Source organism: Denticeps clupeoides, chromosome 18 (assembly GCF_900700375.1).
Source record: "Denticeps clupeoides chromosome 18, fDenClu1.1, whole genome shotgun sequence".
Lineage (NCBI taxonomy): Eukaryota > Metazoa > Chordata > Actinopteri > Clupeiformes > Denticipitidae > Denticeps > Denticeps clupeoides.
This window is the reverse complement of record NC_041724.1, coordinates 7,916,087-7,936,944: the sequence shown is the minus strand read 5'-3', so window position 1 is coordinate 7,936,944 and position 20,858 is coordinate 7,916,087. Positions and strand designations below refer to the sequence as shown.

The 20,858-nt window shown below is 42.0% G+C and overlaps 1 protein-coding gene across 3 annotated transcripts in view; it reads left to right on the top strand.

Annotated features, from left to right (window-relative positions):
• Nucleotides 1-20,858, top strand: part of fstl5 (follistatin-like 5) — a 128,651-nt gene that overhangs the window by 9,414 nt on the left and 98,379 nt on the right. For all 3 annotated transcript variants that reach the window (XM_028959720.1, XM_028959721.1, XM_028959718.1), the window contains exon 2: nt 7,878-8,016. In XM_028959720.1, coding sequence (XP_028815553.1) covers nt 7,878-8,016 — 139 coding nt within the window. The remainder of the gene's footprint in view (nt 1-7,877; nt 8,017-20,858) is intronic.

The window sequence follows — 20,858 nt, the reverse complement described above, 5'->3', positions numbered from 1 at the left end:
AATGCGTCAATAAAAGGGGATTCGGATCGGTAAATAATGGCAGCACAACATGCAGAAGAGCAAATTTACACAGGGCCCTATCGCCCGATTCATCTGTCATCAGATGCTCCTGCCTGGCGTGCCGAGATTAACGAGTCACAGATACTTACCCCCTCCTCCCTCTAACAGGACCCGGATTAGTGTTACTTTCCTGGCCTTCATCTGCTTAGGGAGCGCTTGGCACGTGGTGCCCTGACTTGTGGTCATGTGACCTGTGACCAAAGCCTCCGAATCCCTTTTTCGGGCGGCTACTTAGGACATGTGATGTGGACACTGAAGGTGACTCTGGCTCCGGTGGCATGCTGGGCGCTGGTTGGACAACCGGTTAGCCCCACCTGCTTCACCTGGACAAGAGACTGAGAACAGTGTTCTGGCCTGTGGTGAGTACATGTAGGGTAGTTCTGACCGTAGAGCTAATTTCTCTGTCCTATTGTCCAGCCAGCGAGTGCAAAGCTAATTTCAGCTCTGCGTTTAGGCTAATGAGGTAATTATTTTGAACAATGGGAGATGAGATGCTGCCTGGAAAATCTTTCGTCGACAGCTACCAAATTGACAGAAGGCAAAAATGTGAAAAGAAAGGAGACCCAACTACTGGTCAGAATTTTTGGCCTATCCTTCAGCCCAGTGGTTCCCAACGTTTTTTCCCCACAAAGCCATTCCTGCCTGCAATGTGCCCTTGGCACGCACCCCTGAAAACCCATAAACTCAAACCCCCAAAAAAATCCCACAGCCGGATGGGACATGCACTTGACATGCAATTTTTATTTAGATTTTCCAAACACAATTACAAAGTATAAAGCATCAGTTTTGGATCAGTACTTGGTAACGTCTTGAAAAGAAATCAGTGGTACTGCACATCCCTAGCGTGTGGCGGGCGCACGACACGCAACCACCAAGGCCGACCAGCATAAAAAATGGCCATGGCCGGCTCATTGTTTTTGCCACACGACAGTGCTAATTGGTACAACCAGTGCACTGTCATTGTTCCCCCCGCGGTGCGCCGCCTGAGCGTCTGCCTCCGTGTGCCATGGAGCTGCCACAACATTAAGACCACTCAGCGGTCTTCACCTCAGCCCAAGTGGGCTTGATCCTCCTCCCCCACACCCACGGACGCTGCCTCCTCTCACCCCATGACCACATCTGCTTCCTCCAACCTTCCTCCTGACAGCACTGTAGTCCGGGAGTTCGAGTTTGCTGACTGACCTGACCAGAGTCCGAATAAATGATAGAAATTGAATATGCTCTAGTCTATAAAATTCTGCGCCCCCCCGGGCGATTTTTGATGCCCCCCCAGGGAGGGTGTGGACCCCAGGTTGAGAACCACTGCTTCAAACCCAAAACTAACATAACTGTCTGGTGCTCAGTATTTTGTAGTCAGTAGTAACACTTGCACTAGCTGTAACAAAAATGTAACAAAGGCTCAGACTATTAGTTGTTGAACAAGGCGTATCAGTTGTGTGTTCAGAGCATTAATATTCATTCTGTGTGCCTGAAAATGTGCTTGGAGGATTTTGAATACAAGTTAATTCCAAAAATTGCTGGAAAGGATGTACGGAATCTGTGTTGCTGTGATTAAGGCAAAGGGTGGTTGTACACCATCACAGAATTAAATTACACTGACACTGTACTCTACCAGTCAAAGTGAAGTGAAGTGATTGTCACATGTGATACACAGCAGCACAGCACATGGTGCACACAGTGAAATTTGTCCTCTGCATTTATCCCATCACCCTGAGTGAGCAGTGGGCAGCCATGACAGGCACCCAGGGAGCAGTGTGTGGGGACGGTGCTTTGCTCAGTGGCACCTCAGTGGCACCTTGGTGGATCGTGATTCGAACCGGCAACCTCCTGATTACGGGGCCGCTTCCTTAACCTCTAGGCCACCACTGCCCCAAACCTTAAAAACCTTTCCTGACCGGGAATTGAACCCAGGCCACGGTGGTGAACATGCGAATCCTAACCAAAAGCTTGCATGGACCTCATGGACCTACTCAGTGGTGGTTATGGAGACTAACATGGAGCCATTTTGAAGAATCCAATATTTAGTGTTTCTGTCTAACTTAAGGTGGTGAAGAGAAGCCAAATGCTGCAATCACAGCAAAATAGCCCTGCTTTGGAGAGCTTCAAATGATCAGCATATTTGCTATTTTTTTGGTTTATTACATAACCTCACATCTGTTATATCACAGTCTACAGTTTTGTTCTATAATGTAAAAAAAATCAAAGACCAATAAATGAGTAGGTGCATACAAACGTTTGACTGGTAGTATATTTATATTTCACTCCAAAACTGTCATGGTGCCCACTGCTCACTCAGGGTGATGGGTTAAATGCAGAGGACAAATGCACCGTGTGCTGTGCTGCTGTGCATCACATGTGACAATCACTTCCCTTTCTTTCTATTTGTGTGACCTTTGCTCAAAAAAGGAAATGTTTGCCTTCAACCAGATGTCATTGATAAATAATGTCTTTTAGTATGCATTAGGTCAGTAATTAGCAGCATCCTGACCTGCGTATGAGGCAAGCAGGTGATGGAAATGTTCAGCATCTGTCTGCCTGATGGCACAAAACAGCCAATTGTGATATCGGACACACAAGAGCTATTGAGGGAGCACGCCGGAGACAGGAATGTGTCCAACGTTTTAATGTGACAGTGCTCAAGCTTCCAGTCGTTCCCCAGCCACCCAGAGAGAGGTGTGAGGAACAGCACCTTACAGTATTTTCCGCCGTTGAGTCATCCTGCAACATCAAAAGGCATCGCAAAGAACCTCCCCGATCTGAATTCGGCGAACGTGCATGCCACGCCATGTCGGATCGTCTCTGCCGCGTTCTGACACTGTGACAGTGTTCTATAACCCGTACCGTTGTCAGGTACTAGTGCTGCCACAGCCGGAGCAGATGTGCATAACGCACGGAGCTGATAGCCTGAATATTCTGTTCCAATGCAAATCTGAGCACCTGCACAGCAGTGATGCTGAGCAGAACGTATTCAGCCCTCACCGAAACCGCACAACTCTTTTTTTTTTTCCTTTGCAGTTATATGTGTGAGCATGTTTTTTTTACATCACTAAAATAAAAAAAAAAAAAAACATTTACAATTTCGCTGATTAACTAACTTTATACCTACAATGTTAAAAACAACAAATTAATATGAACTTTTTGAGGCTTAACATATGAAGTGTTCAACAGTCAAAATAGGGTAAAATAGGAGAGTTAAGCCACAAGCAGTGGCTCTCAAACCTTTCCCTCATCATGTTCATATCATGAAGAAAGTGGTCTTGCATGGAACAACAAACAACGGATATGGAACTGTATGTATATATTTATGTATATATTGTGATATTAAGCAGCTAAACAACAGTTGCAAAACATGCAATGCATTTGTCCTTGCTTGCTCTTTTCCGCCAATATATTTAATCCATGAAAACATCTGTTAGAGAACCAGTGTCATAACTCCCACCTCCATACATTACATACTGTAATACTGCTAGGAAAAAAATTGTGGAAGAGATCGAGAGTAAAAAAAAAACAGTGCATTTGAATGATTGTATATAATAATGTTACTATTGCAAATGACACAATACACAAGTTGTTTCTTTATTTACCTTTCTAAATAAATCTATGCCCTTACGTTGAGATATAGTTGAGATATAGAAAGTCTGCTTATTGCACAGATTTAAAATATGAGGTAATCTGACAGCAGAGTTGTTAAAACAACACAATTCAGTAACCATACACACACACACACACACACACTGAAGACTCCAGCATCCTTCTACACACAGAAGTAGAGCCCCATACCGGAGCCATTCAGTGGGTGGGACGTGTCACAGCAGCGGTTAAGTAAAACGTGTGAGTGGTGTGTTCAGATGTGCGCCGCAGATGTTGAGGCGTCGACAGTTTCTCTGAAATCTTCGACGCAACGCGGAGCCCTGTTAGCACTTAACTCGTCTTTTACGCTGGAAAACAGCACACACACACACACGCTGTAATTAGTCCTCCATGCTGCAGACGATAAGTGTTCGTTTATCAAAGACAGTAAAAGTATCAGAAGATTAATGATGCTACTGATTAAACATCAGCTGTGATCTTTCTTTCTTGCTTGATTACGATTCTCGCATAGCTTTATAACATTTAAAACAAGGCCCTCCCTTTTAATTTACCACTTTTTATAATGATTTGCAATGTTTGAGGTTCTGCATTGATTGTGTTCATCAATATGTTCCTCACAATGGAAGACACAATTTTTTGGGAAAATGTGGGACTGGTTACGCATGCAAATGAGGCAATTAATTCCAAACACCAGTTAGAATACTAAGGCTGACATCATCCCAACAGGCCCACAAATCTCAATCCACTGGTCCACAGTTGACTGCACTGAAGTTCTTTACTCCTCGTCAATATTTTCCTGCTAGATTATAGTTTATCCACAAAGACCCAGTTTAAAAAAAAAAAAAAAAAGAAAACCGACACCCATTTACAGGCTTTTGATGAGCCTCTTACGGGCTTTTGATAACCCACAACGAAATTTTGCAGCTAGTGGGCAGCCATGACAGGTGCCCGGGGGAGCAGCGTGTGGACGGAATCTTGATCAAGGGGAAATCAGTGGTACCTTGGTGGGTTGGGATTTGAACCCACAACCTTCCAATTACAGGTTAGCTTCCTTAGTGGCTGGAGGCAGATTACAAAACAATAGAGCAATGACAGTCTCATAATGCTTGATGTTTGACAAAAGAATACTATACAGTGCAATGTAAAGATGGAACTAGAACCATATTTTCAAAGCTCTAAAATGATTTCTGTCACCCAGAACTCTCTCTTTAATGATGTTTTCATAAAATGGGAGGAGTATTGTATTCTCCTGGGAGGAGCCAAATATACCAAAAAGTATTTAACTGCCGAAAGAGCAATACACAACTGCCCAACCTGGCAACCCTGGTCAAGTTAACATGTGATGACAATGTCACAATGACAATTTTAATGAGGCAACCCTATAGACCCTGGATATTGTTAGCTAGTGGCTGTCTGTTGAGTTTTGGGGTCACGTAGAGGTCAAATGTTAATGTTAGAGTAATGCAGCTGTGTTGTGCCAGAAGATGTCCAGGAATGACCATCTCTAATTAGTCTAATGATTCAGCATCAAGTCATCACATCACACAAAAAAAAAGTGCAAAACTGTGTAAAACAAAAAACGAAATCCTTATTCTATGATATAGGTCATACAAATTTTAAAAGCCCTTCCTCTGGCCCACAGGGCAAGGAAATGCACGCTCCTTCTCTCAGCTGTCTGGCCACATTTAAAATCCACCATCGTGATGGATGGCGCAACAGCCTGGGACTCTGTAGTACAGCATCTGCCAGCGCACCGAAACGTTGCCGCTCTGTGATAAGTGAGCGAGAACGGATCCGGCCTCCAGTCTGCGCAATTCGCTCTTGTCATGCAGGACCATCATCCACGGAGGCGACCAGCTGTGGGCCTGTCACCTCCATGATGCATTGTGTGCGTACAGAGCAATAGGTATCCTCATTTGAAAGTCAAAGCCAAAGCTTTAGGCGGCCCTCCTGGGATTTATGGGCACGAGCTGAAGTTGTGATGACTGTCCCTTTTGGGGGGGCGGGGACTTTGGATTTCAATCTTCTACCGACTCGCCCCCCCCCCCCCTCATGCCGGCAACTTCACCCACCCGGAGAAGATCTGAAATCTGTCATTCATGCATGGCCTGATTGAATTCAAAGTGCACTGGGATACAGGTCTGCTTCAAAGCCTGCCGCTCATCTTCCACCACACTGACTGAGCTTCAAGTGAATGTTCCGAAAAATGTGACTGTCAAGGAATGGATCCTTGATAACCATCAAATGCATTTGCAGGAGAGAAATGGAGTGCTTAGCCTGTGAACCCGAAATAAATAAGGAGACCAAATAAATCCTAATTCAAAGGTTTTTCTACCTTGAGAGATGATTCAGCTTTTAATTCAGAAGACTTCTTCTTTTTACACCACCTTCTGCTGATACTGGGTTACCAGACACATATAGAACAGCGCGTCCTTCACAGTGTTATACTGTATTCTGTACTGTACTCACCAACCTAATTGCCTATTCGTGTAATGACACACGAGAGACGATGCTATAAGGTGATACAGTTCTTCTTCAGCAACGTCATTCGGGTGTTACGGGTCAGAATTGTGTAGTGCTAGGAATTTGTCATTGCCAGGATTCCACTGAGGTTCCAGGATTTCGGGATCCTTCAAAATGTTTGGTGGCATGTTTTTACAGTAGGTAGTTAGAGTAAGGCTTTAGAATATAATAAAATATATATCAACATAACCAAAGTTTTATCTGAAGTTAGCATAATTACGGTACACCTCAGGACGTGATAGTGAGTTAATGTAGTCCACAGAGGTTGTCCTGCCTCAAGATCATAATCTAGCTTCTTGTCAATCATGTTAAATGCGCTGTTGTCTGGTTCTGCCACTATCCCAAGGTACACAGAAATGCAGAAGTTAATTTCCATAATTTCCACCATGTCGATAAAATGAAAGAAAAAGAAAAAAACAAAAAGTTCAGGAACGTTTTATACTGTATGCTATTACAACCGACTAGTCTTTGCATGAAATGTAAATTTCTTAAACTCAAAGATGATTTTTATACAAAATCCGAACAATGCCTTCTGTTTGACAAGCACTTGGACACGTTAGCTATTCCAGAAGATTAAAAAATGTTGTTCATAGAAGATGAATGTGCTAATGTCAAGTAGCAGGTATCATCAATGGTTGTCATATTTTTACATTTTTTTGAAAATCACAAAATCCCTTCCAGCCTACGAGAGCAGATACGTGCCGATTGGCCGAAACAAATGTCACTCCCAGAATTCCACTACACCACCATTATTAAACAAATTGGCAAGGTTTTGTATACAATATTAAGATTGTAATCATGAATCTGTCAGTAAGTATCTGTAATTTAATTACAGTATTTCTTAACGGATTAGAATTTCTGCACTGCACTTTTTCCCCACCAAACATCAAGTTTTCCTCTGCGTCATGCGACATTTAGCAGGATGCCGCTTGATGTTTGCTCAAACTGAGCCATCGCAGCGTGCGCCTGGACGTCCTCTAGCCGGGTCTTTTGCTGCTAAAAGAGATGCACTACAGGATGCTGCCTGTGTGTGAGTCTGATTTCTTTCTTGCGCCGCTCATTACGACACACGGGGGAAGAGCAAAGGCAGAAAGCAGGAGCCCCTCGCAGATGAGGAATTTAATAACAGCACGCTACTCTACATAACCCGCTCCTAGCTAGTGAGAGTGCCGATTTAATACCAGGGGTGGAGAGAGGGGGAATATGCAACAAAATTCAGATCAAGAGAGCCGCCAAAAAAGCCCTCCGCCTTCACTCATGAATCATTTTGGGCTCATGAATGATTGAAGCTTTCAGCTGTAATTCATGTATGAAAAAATGGCACTTTTTTTAATCAAGATGTTCCGGTCGAGAGGAGATCTGGCACAGATTAGGCTTTGTTATTGCACTGGATGGCACAATGTAATGAATGCTAAATCATGGCAGTAATTATCTTAATAAATCGACTCATCGTGTTTTATCTCTCTTTTCTTCACAACGCCCATCCTTCTTTAATTGATTTGAGGAAGATTTAATCTCCATGGAGAGTGTTGGTCTCATACTGATAGCATTAGTTTAAACCCTCTGCAGACTGACAGTTCCCATTGTCTCCAGTAATTAGTCCCACGCCTGATGTATCGTCTCCGGGTGACCACGCCGAGTCCCTCTGCAGTGGGACAGAAAACACTTACCGCTCACGCGCCTCTCCATTTTCTTTCTGACAGGCCAAGGCCGATGAGAGGCTCGGCGTGGTGGCTGGCCGTGGCGGCGCTGGCCGTGGCGGCGCTCAGGGCCGAGGGCCACTCGAGTCGAGATGAGTTCCCGCCGCTACCCAGCCGACCCCTCGTCAGATTCCGCCACAAGGTATGTTTCCCGGCACATTCATTCAATCCACCATCAAGCATTCTGTAATTACACAGCATCACTCAAATGATAAGAACATTATGAACCTACCATTACTTATCCAGATCTCTGTTGTAATGTTGCTCTTCATGAAAAAATTAAAAGTTCAAAAATATACAGTAGAGAGAAACACACAATGGCCGCTTGCTAGTTAGCTTTAGCTAGGTGAAATGCTATCTGAGCTGCAAATATTGAAAGTTCCTGTAGGGTGAAAGATTGATGTGATATTTTGATACAATATATTTGACTATTACTGTAGCTATAACTGCATTTGTCCTCAGCATTGGGTTCTGGCTACATGTTGACTGGTTAGTCTCTTTAAAATATTTATATTGTAGCAATAGGCACAGAGATGGGGAGAGAAGAGTCATTTGACAAGCAGAGTAGCTCGGAGGACACTTTTACTAACTTCCCATTTAAAACCGGGTACCAGCTCAAGAGGTTAACAACAGTGGAGTCATTCACCCAATACCATAAAACTCCCCGTGCCTGCTCTATTTACTCCCGTCTACCAGGCAACAGCCCACTAAATCCCCCAACACTCACCCTAATGGTGGGTAAACCTTGCCTCACTAACCCCAGAGGCAGCCCTTATGCAAATCAGGCCTGCCCTATTGGCTTCCAACGCTACAATATGTTACCAATGCTTTGTGTGGGAACAGTAGTCCTGACTCAAAGTATTCTCAGTAAGACAGACCTTGAACTGGAACATACATCCGACGTTGATCATTAATTTGTTTAATGAATTCATTCATTCGTATAGTTTGTACATTTCGATATTGCTACTGTATAATGACAGCATAATGTTGCATGGCTACATGGTAGTAGGGTGGTAGTAGCCTAGTGGGTAACACACTCACCTGTGAACCTGAAGACCCAGGCTTAAACCCCACTCACTACCATTGTGTCCCTGAACAAGACACATAACCCTAAGTGTCTCCAGGGGGAGACTGTCCCTGTAACTACTGATTGTAAGTCGCTCTGGATAAGGGCATCTGATAAATGCCATAAATGTAAATGTAGCAATACATTAACATCATGGTCCATTTCTACTCATAATAACTACTGTCTGCATCCTGTTCTGATTATGGGGTGCTGCTTTTTAGTGTACTAAATTGTAAGGCAGTGTGAGCATTTAGACAGAACTTTAGAAATAAACTATAGCTCCGAATCAAATTAGGACAAGCATCACAGTAAACTTTAATGATCAGAAAATGGTCCTGTGGTCATATTTCATTATAAATAGATAGAATCAACTTGGATTTGATGTGTGGCTCTATTGTGGCAGTGCTGACTGACACCGTGTAAAATTGGCATGAAATGTTAAATAGTGTTGGCAGTGCAGAGTGATTTTTGACAGTAGCGCTGTTCCATGCTGTTCTCGTTTTGTTTCAAAGGAGCAAAACTGGCCCTTGTGAGTTGGGTTCCTGACTTCTGGCTAAGACCTCCTTACGCAGCACTTGGCACCATTAAAAAGCGGCCCAAAATGTTACTTTTCTTTCTTTTTATCATTTTGATCAATGACATATGCCACAGTTTTCCATTGTGCTCCACATGCTCTGTAGATATCTGGTCCCCTCATTAGAGCTGACACGCCTGTAAACTGGACCACCATCGGAGCAGGAAGCCCGGGTGCTATTGTGTGATTGAATGTATATCGACTCCCCGGGTCAGCGGGGCACGGTGACCACGCCGACGTCCCGACGCTGCGAGCGTCATTTATTCAATTCTCAATTTATTTTCCCACATGTGGTGGCACCGTTTCTAATAAGCCCCAAACCCCCGTTACGCAAGCTATATTCTCACATGGAGACAAGATGCCGCGGTGAACAGTAGGCGTGGGCCAAGTTCTATAATGGATCAATTAAGCCCCAACTGAACCGGAGAAACACTCGGGTTAACTGGAAACGAGCGTGCTTTTGTTTTTACGCCACAGTGCACTTGTCTTCAATTGAGCTCAAGTATTGAGGCGAAGCTACTGACTGAGTAACAGAGTCGTAGACAGAAACACAATATTTTCAAACTGGTACCATGCACACTAGTCTAAGGTCAAAGTAGTCATTGGGATTACATGAAATACATAAAACATTGTCTTTGCTGATGTTTTGATGTATTTATATGCGCAGGTTTAAATCATCCAGAATTAAGACGTAATGTGCATGAAAGCTGTCAATCATCTGGCTCCTCCCATTTTAAACATAATTGAAGGACATGCTTTTGGCAACAGAAACAATTACACACCAACAGATTAGGGTAGTTCGTTTCTGATCTTCATGATGCAGATTTCAATTCATACCTTTGGCATCACACCAGTAAAAAGGCCCCATGGTTAATGCGTAGCACTAGTTTGAAAACAGTGCCCATATACTTTTCACACTTATTTTGTATGCAAAGTCTTGACGCCTGGCTGTCCCTAAGCTCAGCATTCATCCATTTATCTCACACAGCTAAGTTTCAGTAGGCTTATTAGTCTTGTTGCCATGTGAGCACAAAATTCAATCTAGTCTTCAGGATCAGTGTTGATTATAGGAACATTAGGGACAGATGGCATAAACAATCCATGGTGTGTGTGAGTGTGTGTGTGAATAAGCCAACACACTGCTCAGGGCTACAACCTCTTGAGGATCCTTCAGACTTACACTATATAAAAAAAGAAAACGAGCTCTGTTCATCAGCATTTCAATTTGTGTATTCATGCCTAGCAGAAAGCTTTTCAATAGCCATGTTTACATTATCACCAAATAGGACTGTCACTTGCCTTTTTAGAGCCTTTGTGCACTTCATACTTCACAGGGCCCATACTGAGCATTTGATTGCCAGAGATAAATAGCCTTCCACCCTGCACATAACAAGGAGTAAATAGCTGCCATTCAAAATTACAAAATAACCGTTGTAATGGCAAATAAGTAGTTGCTCCTTGCCTTATTCTTCAGAAAATCCTGGTTGTCCTAAATGTGTACACTTATTTCAACTTACTTAAATGAATAGTCAGGAATATACAGGAGGCGACTGAAAACCAAAAGCTGAAATGTAGTTATTTAATGATTTAAGCACAATCCAAATCCAACTATAAGGTAATTGATCAAACTTTTTTTTTAAGTGCATTGGACAATGTATTTCATTATTTATGGAGTAGGATGTCATTTAAAAACGTATTAAGAGGATATTTTGTCTGTTTTGTAGTGTTTGTGTGTGTGTGTGTGTGAGTGTGTGTGTTTCCTGGGATAACTGCACAAGATATCCTATCTGTGACATGGGGTATTGCAAGCTGTACTGTTACTCACTTCTGTACTGCTGCTGGCTAATTAGTACTGCTATCCTTATAAACATTTCTTATATGATTTACATGGCTCGCTTTACTTGCTTCTTTATTACTAGCATTAACAGTTTATATATTTATTTGTGTATTTTTATTTATTATTTATTGTGGGACGTTCTGACAGTAGGGGCCTTAACGTTTTAAGAAAGATGAACTACATCATGTAAAAATCGGGGAGAACAGAGTAATAAACTCTCTCTACACACAAAAGCACTGTATTCAAACCACTCCAACTTGATGTTACCTGGCGGAAAGAGGCATGGCACAATAGAGGTTAAAAGGATGAGCAGTTTCTAATTTAAAGTTAAAGTGAAGTGATTGTCACATGTGATACACAGCAACACAGCACACGATGCACACAGTGAAATTTGTCCTCTGCATTTAACCCATCACCCTGAGTGAGCAGTGGGCAGCCATGACAAGCGCCTGGGGAGCAGTGTGTGGGCACGGTGCTTTGCTCAGTGGCACCTCGGTAGCACCTTGGCGGATCGGGAATCGAACCGGCAACCTTCTGATTACAGGGCCGCTTCCTTAACCGCTAGTTCACCACTGCCCCACCAGTAAATTATTAGTGCAGTTACATGTGAATATTGTATGTAAAAAGGTACCAATGTTTCAGAGAGAGGAAAAGATAGAAAAAGACAGTACAGCCGGAACCAAGCTTCAGAGACATCACCTAATCCAGGAGAAAAATGAAAGGAGAGAAAAGACTCGAAAACTGGGAAATCCAGTTTTGATGGAAAGACAGCTGGGAAAGAAAGTGGTCTCCCCCACACGTGAACAGATCTTTATACACCTGGCCTACAGGAAGCTGTCACAGACCAATCAGAACCTGTTGTTTCTGACGTCACGCCCCCAGTGCCTCCCGTCTGGGGAAGACAAAGAGAGTAGACGGTCCCGATCCTCACACGTTTCGCTCGGAGGGAGGGCCGGCAAATGTTGCAATGCTTTTTGACAAAGACATGCAAAAACGGAGGTGTTAAATCTGCATGCACGAAAAAGGCATAGAAATGTCATGGCTCAGCCACGTCCCATTTTACAGATACATGAAAGCACTTTGCTAGTAAAAACACCATGAAAGAAAAACTTCTGTGTAAGTACTGGAACACTGAAGAATTTTTGTATGAGAATAAAAGATTTCATACATGTTGTGTTCCATGTTTCCAAACATGAAACATTTCCCATCAAACCATTTGGTTTTTCATAAGCGCAAAAGTATTAGAACATGACAAGCAACAGGTGTGTATAAGATCTTATTTCATATGATTCAGTCTTTAAGCACATCTGTAGATCTACTCTCTGTTTCTTCCATGAAAACTTTATTCATGGTTAATGGAACAACACTTTTGGGGGACAAATTAGTTCCTCGTCTCCAAGATGACTAGCAAGCAGTCATTTCTTTGTTGTTCCTGCCTGAAGATGTACCGGATGTGACATTAGTTAAAAATAAATAACAGCCAATACTTTACTGTTAAAATAGATTTTAAGCAAGAGTTAAAGAAGGCACAGCAGGTGGATTAACAGTCACTCACTGTACCCTTGCTGCGTTTTTGCTTCAGTTTTAGAAGTTGTTGTGGTGTTAAATTCCAAGTTTTGGCATGAAAATCTAATGTCATGAGGAAGGAGGCATGACGAGGACCCAAATCCAGAAACAAGATCTAAGGATTCTGTTTTCAGTACAGTGGTTCGAGAGGAACCATGTCTCTGACGCGAACCGTGTGAGACTGGACCCTGATGGGTAAGTGAGTGGGAGCTGTACAAGCTGTACTAGAGGGCAGGTGACGGCAAGCTGGTGGATGTGTCCGACCAGCTCAGAATGCATAAATCACACACAGAAAAATTCTTGTGTGTGACAAATAATAAGAATTTTATTCAAGCCAATTTGATCATTGACCGATTAAATGAACAATGGGCAGTTTTTTTTTTAAAGTTCTAAGTATCTTTAGTGTGCTTTAGACTGTATAATGCCAAAGTAATTTTGAACCAAAATGTTAAAAGCACAAAAAATAGGAATACTCTAATGCACTCTAAATACAACACTAGTGGGGCCTTTATTCTCTCTTCTCTTACGTAATATGGATTTCAGCTTGACTATTTTGACATTACAGTTTTCAGGAGTCTCTGAAGAGAGGAAGTATTGTCCATTTATCATTAGCCAGCTAACATGCAGCAAATCTCCTTGCATTTATTTGCAAGTTAAATCTAGATCAAGTTAAATATAGATCTAAAACAAGAACTTTTTGGTTAATTACTTTTCAGATGCTGAGGCTTATATGCAGAATATTGGAAGCACATATGACTCTCATTTGGATCTTTCGTTGTGTTAGTTAGTCCATGATGCATATGAAAAAAATCTGGGCACTAATGAATTCCTCCAGAATAGCTATAGCGACATTTAGAAGTGAAGTGAAAGGACAGCACAGCACAGCACACGGTGACACAATGAAATGTGTCCTCTGCTTTTAACCATCACCCTTAGTGAGCAGTGGGCAGCCATGACAGGCACCCGAGGAGCAGACGGTGCTTTGCTCAATGGCACCTCAGTGGCACCTTGGTGGCTCGGGATTCGAACTGGCAACTCTCAGATTATGGATCCGATTCCTTAACCGCTAGGCCACCACTGTCCCCGCTAGGCCACCACTGTCCCCGCTAGGCCACCACTGCCCCGAAGAAGTGGGCAGGCCTAAAATGCATATGATTCATGCTGTTTGCTGGAAATAATAAAATAACCCATGATTGCATGAAAAATTTTGCATCTGTCACTGTGGACCATAGAGGTTTAGCCTGGCTAGAACAATAAGAAACACTTAAATAAAAAGAAATGTCCAGGGTGATCTATTAAAGGTTTGCTGAGTTTTATGGATGCTACATTTGCACTGCTTTTAGCTGATGCAATGTTAAAATGCATGCAGAACAAACAACTAAAAATAATGTCCTGACCCAAATAAAACTGCATCCATTATTAGTTTCTATGACTTGCTTTTCAACCCCCACCATCAGGCAGTCCACATTTTAGTTTTGCATTGCTGTCTTCGGTTAAAGTGGCTGCTGTAAAATAAATAAGGATTTTATATATATATATATATATAATTTATATAAATATATAATTTTTGTGCACATTTGGTTCACCATTCAAATGTTCAGAGAAAACAAGAAAAAAAAAAAAAAAGTCCACTGATTCTGTGAGACTCCGAGCACAGTGAAAGAACACACTTGTTTTTTTTTTTGCCTCTGCTGACTCTCAAGACCTTCCAGAAACATCTTCAATCTATTCAATCAAGGAAGGGCAGGAAGCCAGAGGTTGCTGACCTCCCTTGCGGAGCTTGATGGAAAACCGAATATCTGGCCACTCCTGGTCTTGTTAAGCCGCTGCACTTGGCAAGTTCTAAATACATCATCAGAGAAGCCAACGGTATTAATTCGACATGTTTTTCTCTTAAGCTCAGAGAAATTACAAATCAATACACCCAATGAATAGGCACCATTCTAAAATGGGCAGCACATTTGATAAAACATGTGGGTTAGAGGGCATTGCACTTTCGAACATTTTAGATGCTCAATAGGGACGACCCTTACAAAGGCGGGTGCAAAAAAAACATCTTTAGCTTGATACATAAAAGAAGTGTCAAACCCTGCACCTGGTAGGCTTTTGCCGAACATATTTTAGATGGCAGGGGCTGACAGCACCACCTAACGTGGGTCTCTAAATCATAAGTGCTTCGCTTTGATGACTTCACTTAAGGAGTTGAGAGCTTAAATATGACAGGGGTGAAAGCACGTTCGCTTATGGTATTGATTTAATGCTATTGTTCTGGCTCAGTTGGAGATATCGCACATGATACAAGGTTTTACATGCGGCACATATACTTTTTACAGTGTGAGTCAGAAATTCATTAGATTAAGGAAACCACCTGACCAGGATCCCTGGGAGACGTTGGCTGTTAATAAAACATTTTTTCGGGGGGTTGGGGCGGGGGATGTTAACACAGCCCGGCGATCATTCGGCTGCTGAATGTGGAATAGTCCACAGTGGGGCCGTGCTTGTTTCACGCCGTGGAAACAGAGATTAGCGGTGACCCCCATGACAGATTCAATCATTGTGAGTAATGCAGCTTAAAAACGTGCCGCTCTGTCCTCGTTGGCACAAGCCAATCACCTGCTGCCCATGATTCTTAGCTTCATGCTCCTTCTGCTTCTTTCCGCCTGGCTGTTAAGCCCATCAAAGGCAGGAGAGTGCCTGAGGATGTCCCAGAATAAAACTGACTCACAAAAACATACTGTCCATAGTATTTCAAGTTTTATTGCTGCAAATGTTCTGCAATAAAGCACAATTCTTTTGCAGGACAATACTGAATATAAAGACAATACAGAGTAACATGGCAATAAATTAGTAGAATGGCAACAGAGTAAAAGTCGATGCAAAACAATGACCCCACACTGACGGTGATTTAGGTGCTAACATTAACATTATGGATGACATGAATAGATTCTGAAGTATAATAGAAAACGAGCCCATTCCACAAGGCACTGTGTAATGTGTAATGCATAGTAAGTGCAGTAAACTGTAGAATAATTAGGAATATGACGGCACTGGAAAGAAGTTGCATTGGATATATGTGGGGTAAGTGAAGAGGGTAAGCAGGATGAATAGAACAAAATATCCCAGAACCAAATCAAACTAGTAGTAATATAGTAATAGATCGTACAATAAACGAATAAAATGTGTAAATACTAGGTAATAAACAAAGATAAAGAAAACCTCTCTGGGTCTAGCGGCCGTGCGGAATGGACTCATAACCTGAACTGCCAGGGTACAACTGAAGTGCCTTTGAGCAAAGTACCATCCCCATACACTGCTCCCCGGGCACCTTTCATAGCTGTCCACTGCTCACAAAGTGACAGGTTAAATGCAGAGGACACACAATTTAACAAAGACAAAACAAAACAAAACATTATTCAGAGAGAGGGTATAGTCATGTTGTCAGGTGTTCTATCTCCGTCATCATCTCTGATGAGGTGAATCTCTGTTGCTGTCAAGCTTTTCCACAGCCTTGGGGAAATGCCAGGCTGTAGTCGATGAAAAGCATTCCGGTGTAGGCGTTTTTTAATTTTTTTCTCAAGGCAACCCAGTAGTACTGTAGGTAAGGTGAAGGAGATTCCATTATCCGCAGGTCTTTGGTGCTACTCTGCACACTGAAGAGGGTCCAGCTATGCGGGGTCATGACCAGATTTTCCCAGCATTTCATCACCATGGAGGTTAAGGCCAGTGGTCATTCGCACAGGAAACAGGCGCAATAGATGTTTTCAAACACAGCTGCACTGTGCACAAGGTCTGATTGAAGCCATCTGCAGGAATCTGTTACGGTTGTTTGACGCGTACCTTCAGGACATGAGACAGAATGCCATCAGGGCCAGCAGCATCATGAGCTGAAAGCAGCGCGGAAGTTCAAACCTTTGAAACCTCTAGCACAAATCTCAAATAGAGCATGGCATTTGTTGAGTTCATCTTGGGCCAAAGCTGACAATGTTTTGGTGTATTTGGTGTAAGTATTTCTCTAGAATCAAGATTTTTTTTCACATGCATAGTAAAAAATGTGCATTTCACCACTATGATAGGCAAAATAATAGAATAAGGAGGAAAATAAATAAAATTGAAGGAGAATAAGGCTAGTAAAAGTTTGAAAATGTAAGCAAGCATTTATAACATAACATTTATAACATAAATGTATGGTATTGTGTTTTGCATTTACCTTTACCTTTACATTTACAGCATTTACCAGAATCCCTTATCCAGAGCCACTTACAACCAGTAGTTAATCAGCAACTCAAGGGTTAAGTGTATTGCTCAGGGACAGGTTATGGTCCACTCTGCTTTAAAAGCCCTCCAAGACTCATAACTGAACTTCATCCTGTGAACCAGGTCATCAGTGTGAGGGCGGCAGCCCACTCCCTCAGGCCTGTGGTGTTGTTTATTCAATGCTTCAGGTGAGAGGAAAAGAAGGCAGAGGGGATGCAGGCATCCATGCAATATCTGACGTCATTAACGTGGATTAAATACATGTACTCTCATTCACTCACCTCCAGCAACCACTTTATCCACACAAGGGTCACAGACACCAGAGCCTTTGCAGGGTCATAGGGCGAGGATCACTGTGGGTGGGGCACATGCATGTTAACCCACCGAACATGCATGCGTTTGGATGGTGGGTGGAAACTGGAGAATTCAGAGGGAAGAAGAGTATGCATCCTTAAACACATTCTGATAATCTTCAATGTATGAGACCACAACACTGTCTTCCTCCCTCCGTTCAGATATCAGTGTTACAGTACGTATTGTAAATATAAAAATTATTTTCAATTTTTGAACAACAACAAAAAAGTAACAATATTTTTGAACAACAATATTATTAAATATTATTCAAATGTTCTCAAGCACATTCCATCAGAATTGCATGCTAACACATTGAAATAAGTGATTTTAAGTGATGTGATCATCATTTTGACGGGCAGTGAGTGGCCATGAAAGGCACTCAGGCAGCAGGGAGTCAGGTCGGCCCCCTGCTCAAGTGAACCTTGGTGGTTTGGGATTTGAAGTTGTAGCATGCCTGCTTTCTTAAACACATGGCCACCACCACATAAGATTATGTGACATAGATGTGTCTCTAGATTGTGTTTTGTATGGCAGCAGTATGAGATGCTTGGTTTTTGCTAAACTGTTCACGGCTATATCTCTATAGGACTTATGGGGTTAAGCACATTTTCATGCATGAAAAGCATAATAATAATTAATCTATCTGAGTCTTTTGCAGGAGGTAGCCATACACCATTCATGGAGTAACACATTAATATGCAATTATAATAATTAAGGTAGCAACGCCATTAATCATGTTCACCTGCTCTTCATGGCAGTCTTGAACAAAATGAAGGTCAAGCTATAATCTGAGCTCACAGCTTGGAGTTTGGATCTTGGAGTGTAGAATTGTGGGGGAACCAAATGAAAAACAGTGCAAAATGTACCATGATTGACTTTTTTTTTTATGTCCAATAAGAAGTCTTGCCTCGGCAAACATGCAGGTAGTGTATTACATGCATGAATTAATGCTTTTTCAGGCATGAAATCAGGCGTAAATGTTATTTCATTTAACCCCGTTGTATATGTGATATGTAAATGAAACCTGGGTGAAGAGTGACAAATTCAAATGCAGAACCTGTTTTTATATTCTTTAAACCTGTGAAAAGAAAAAATAAGTACAAGAATGAAAATAATAAAATGACAATAACTTTTTTAATAGCTAATAATCCTTTTGCACCACTTATTATTTATTGTCATTTCAGAATGACACAAATACTGGTTTTCACAAAGTTAGCTGCTTCAATGTTTTTAGATCTTTTTTTTCTGTTGTTTCTGTGGTGTATTGAAGTATAAGTATATTCAGTGTTGGCCTTTTTTTTCAAGACCTCTGCAATTCACCCTAACATGCTGTCAATCAACTGCTGGGCCAAATCCTGATCCATTCCTTCCTAATCAGTGCTTGAAGTTTGTCAGAATTTGTGGGTTTTTGTTTGTCCACCCACCTCTTTAGGATTGACCACAAGTTCTCAATTGAATTAAGGTCCTGGCCATGGATCCTAAATTTCATTGCTGTGTTTCGCAAGCCATTTAGTTATCACTTTGGCCTTATGGCACAATGCTCCATCATTGTTCTTCACCAAACTGTTCTTGGATGGTTGGGAGAAGTTGCTGTGGGAGGATGTTTTGGTACCATTCTTTATTCATGGCTGTGTTTTTAGGCAAAATTGTGAGTGAGCCCACTCCCTTGGATGAGAAGCAGCCCCACACATGAATGGTCTCAGATTGCTTTACTGTTGGCATGAGACAGGACTGATTGTAGCTTCACCTTTTCTTCTCCGAACAATCATTTTTCCAGATGCCCCAAATCTGGAAAGGGGCTTCATTAGAGAAAAGGACTTTACCGCAGTCCTCAGCAGTCCAATCCTTGTACTTTGTGCAGAATATCAGTCTGTCCTTGATATTTTTCTAGGCGAGAAGTGGCTTCTTTGCTGCTCACTGTGTATGCAGATGCCCTCACACCTGCCTGCTGCCATTCCTGAGCAAGCTCTACACTGGTGGCACCTCGATCCTGCAGCTGAATCATCTTTAGATGATGACAGGGGTTTAATACATAATACACACGACAAGGGAACATCACCAAACAATGACCTGACGGCGAACAGAAACGAACAGGATAGATTTTTACAGTGATACACAGGTGATAGCAATCAGGGAACATTACACAGGATGAACATGAAACTCCGGTACGAACTCCGGACCCGGAGTAACCCCTGCCGGACCGGATCATGACAATAATAAAAATGGAAGCAGCAAACAAAACCAGTATTTGTGTCATTCTCAAAACTTTTGGCCACGCCTGCAGCGTAAATTTATATCCATACTGCATGAAACAAGCAAATGTAATTAGTTAGATTTATATACATTGTTCAACTTGAATTGATTATTCTCATTATAATAATAAGCCATTCATCAGTTTTGCATAATATAGTTTTTGCTAAATATTTTAGTCTATAATAAAGTTTTTAATTTAAGTCCATTGACATTCATCAAAAAAGACCTATTTACCAATGGGCTATTTACTTATTCAGCTCTGGGCTGACTGAATTATGAATTGAATCAAAATGAAATATTATACCCCACAGGCCTTGACACAAAGTCTCAGAATAAGTGCATGAGAAGAAGTTCAGCACAAGAAAAATGAAATATTTATGCTGGTGTCATTCCTACTCAGGATCTGTAGCCAGAGCATGCTAATGGAGGACAGCACTTCTGATAATTAGGCTTTTAACTCCTTCACAATGGCTATAGATCGCACAGACACATGACACAGAGTTGGGGCCATGGTAAATTATTTGGTACTGGCGCCCTTAGAAAAACTTCCTTTACAAGCATAACGACCAACACTTTTTTTTGCCATTTGTCATTGTACAGAGGATGGAATCACACAATTCCCCCTAACCTTTTAAAGATAAGCCTGTCAGCTGGCTACCTCTCATTCCACACCTGCCAAGTTGTCAGGTGGAGTTAAAGATAGGATGTTGGACAGTGTCCACAGGATCCTAACGACTGTCTGCCTCTCACTGGCTCTGCACTTTTCCCACACTGCACCTGAGTGTTCTGCCTTTCGTTGGCATCCTTTACTGCTTTATTAAGCAGCGTGATGTCTTAAAAGACGTCTTAAAACACAGCAATGTGTTCTCTTCCAAAAATGCACATAATTAGTCTGTCTGTGAATCAACAAGTATATTAGTACCTGTCTCCCTGAGGAGGGGTCACAGTTGGACTTTCCAGATAATAACAATGCAAATGGCTCTCATTTGTAACACTGACCCAGACACATGGCACTTCATTTTGTTAAAAATCCCAATGGCAATACAAAGTGACATTCATACTGCAATATTTCTAACTGTA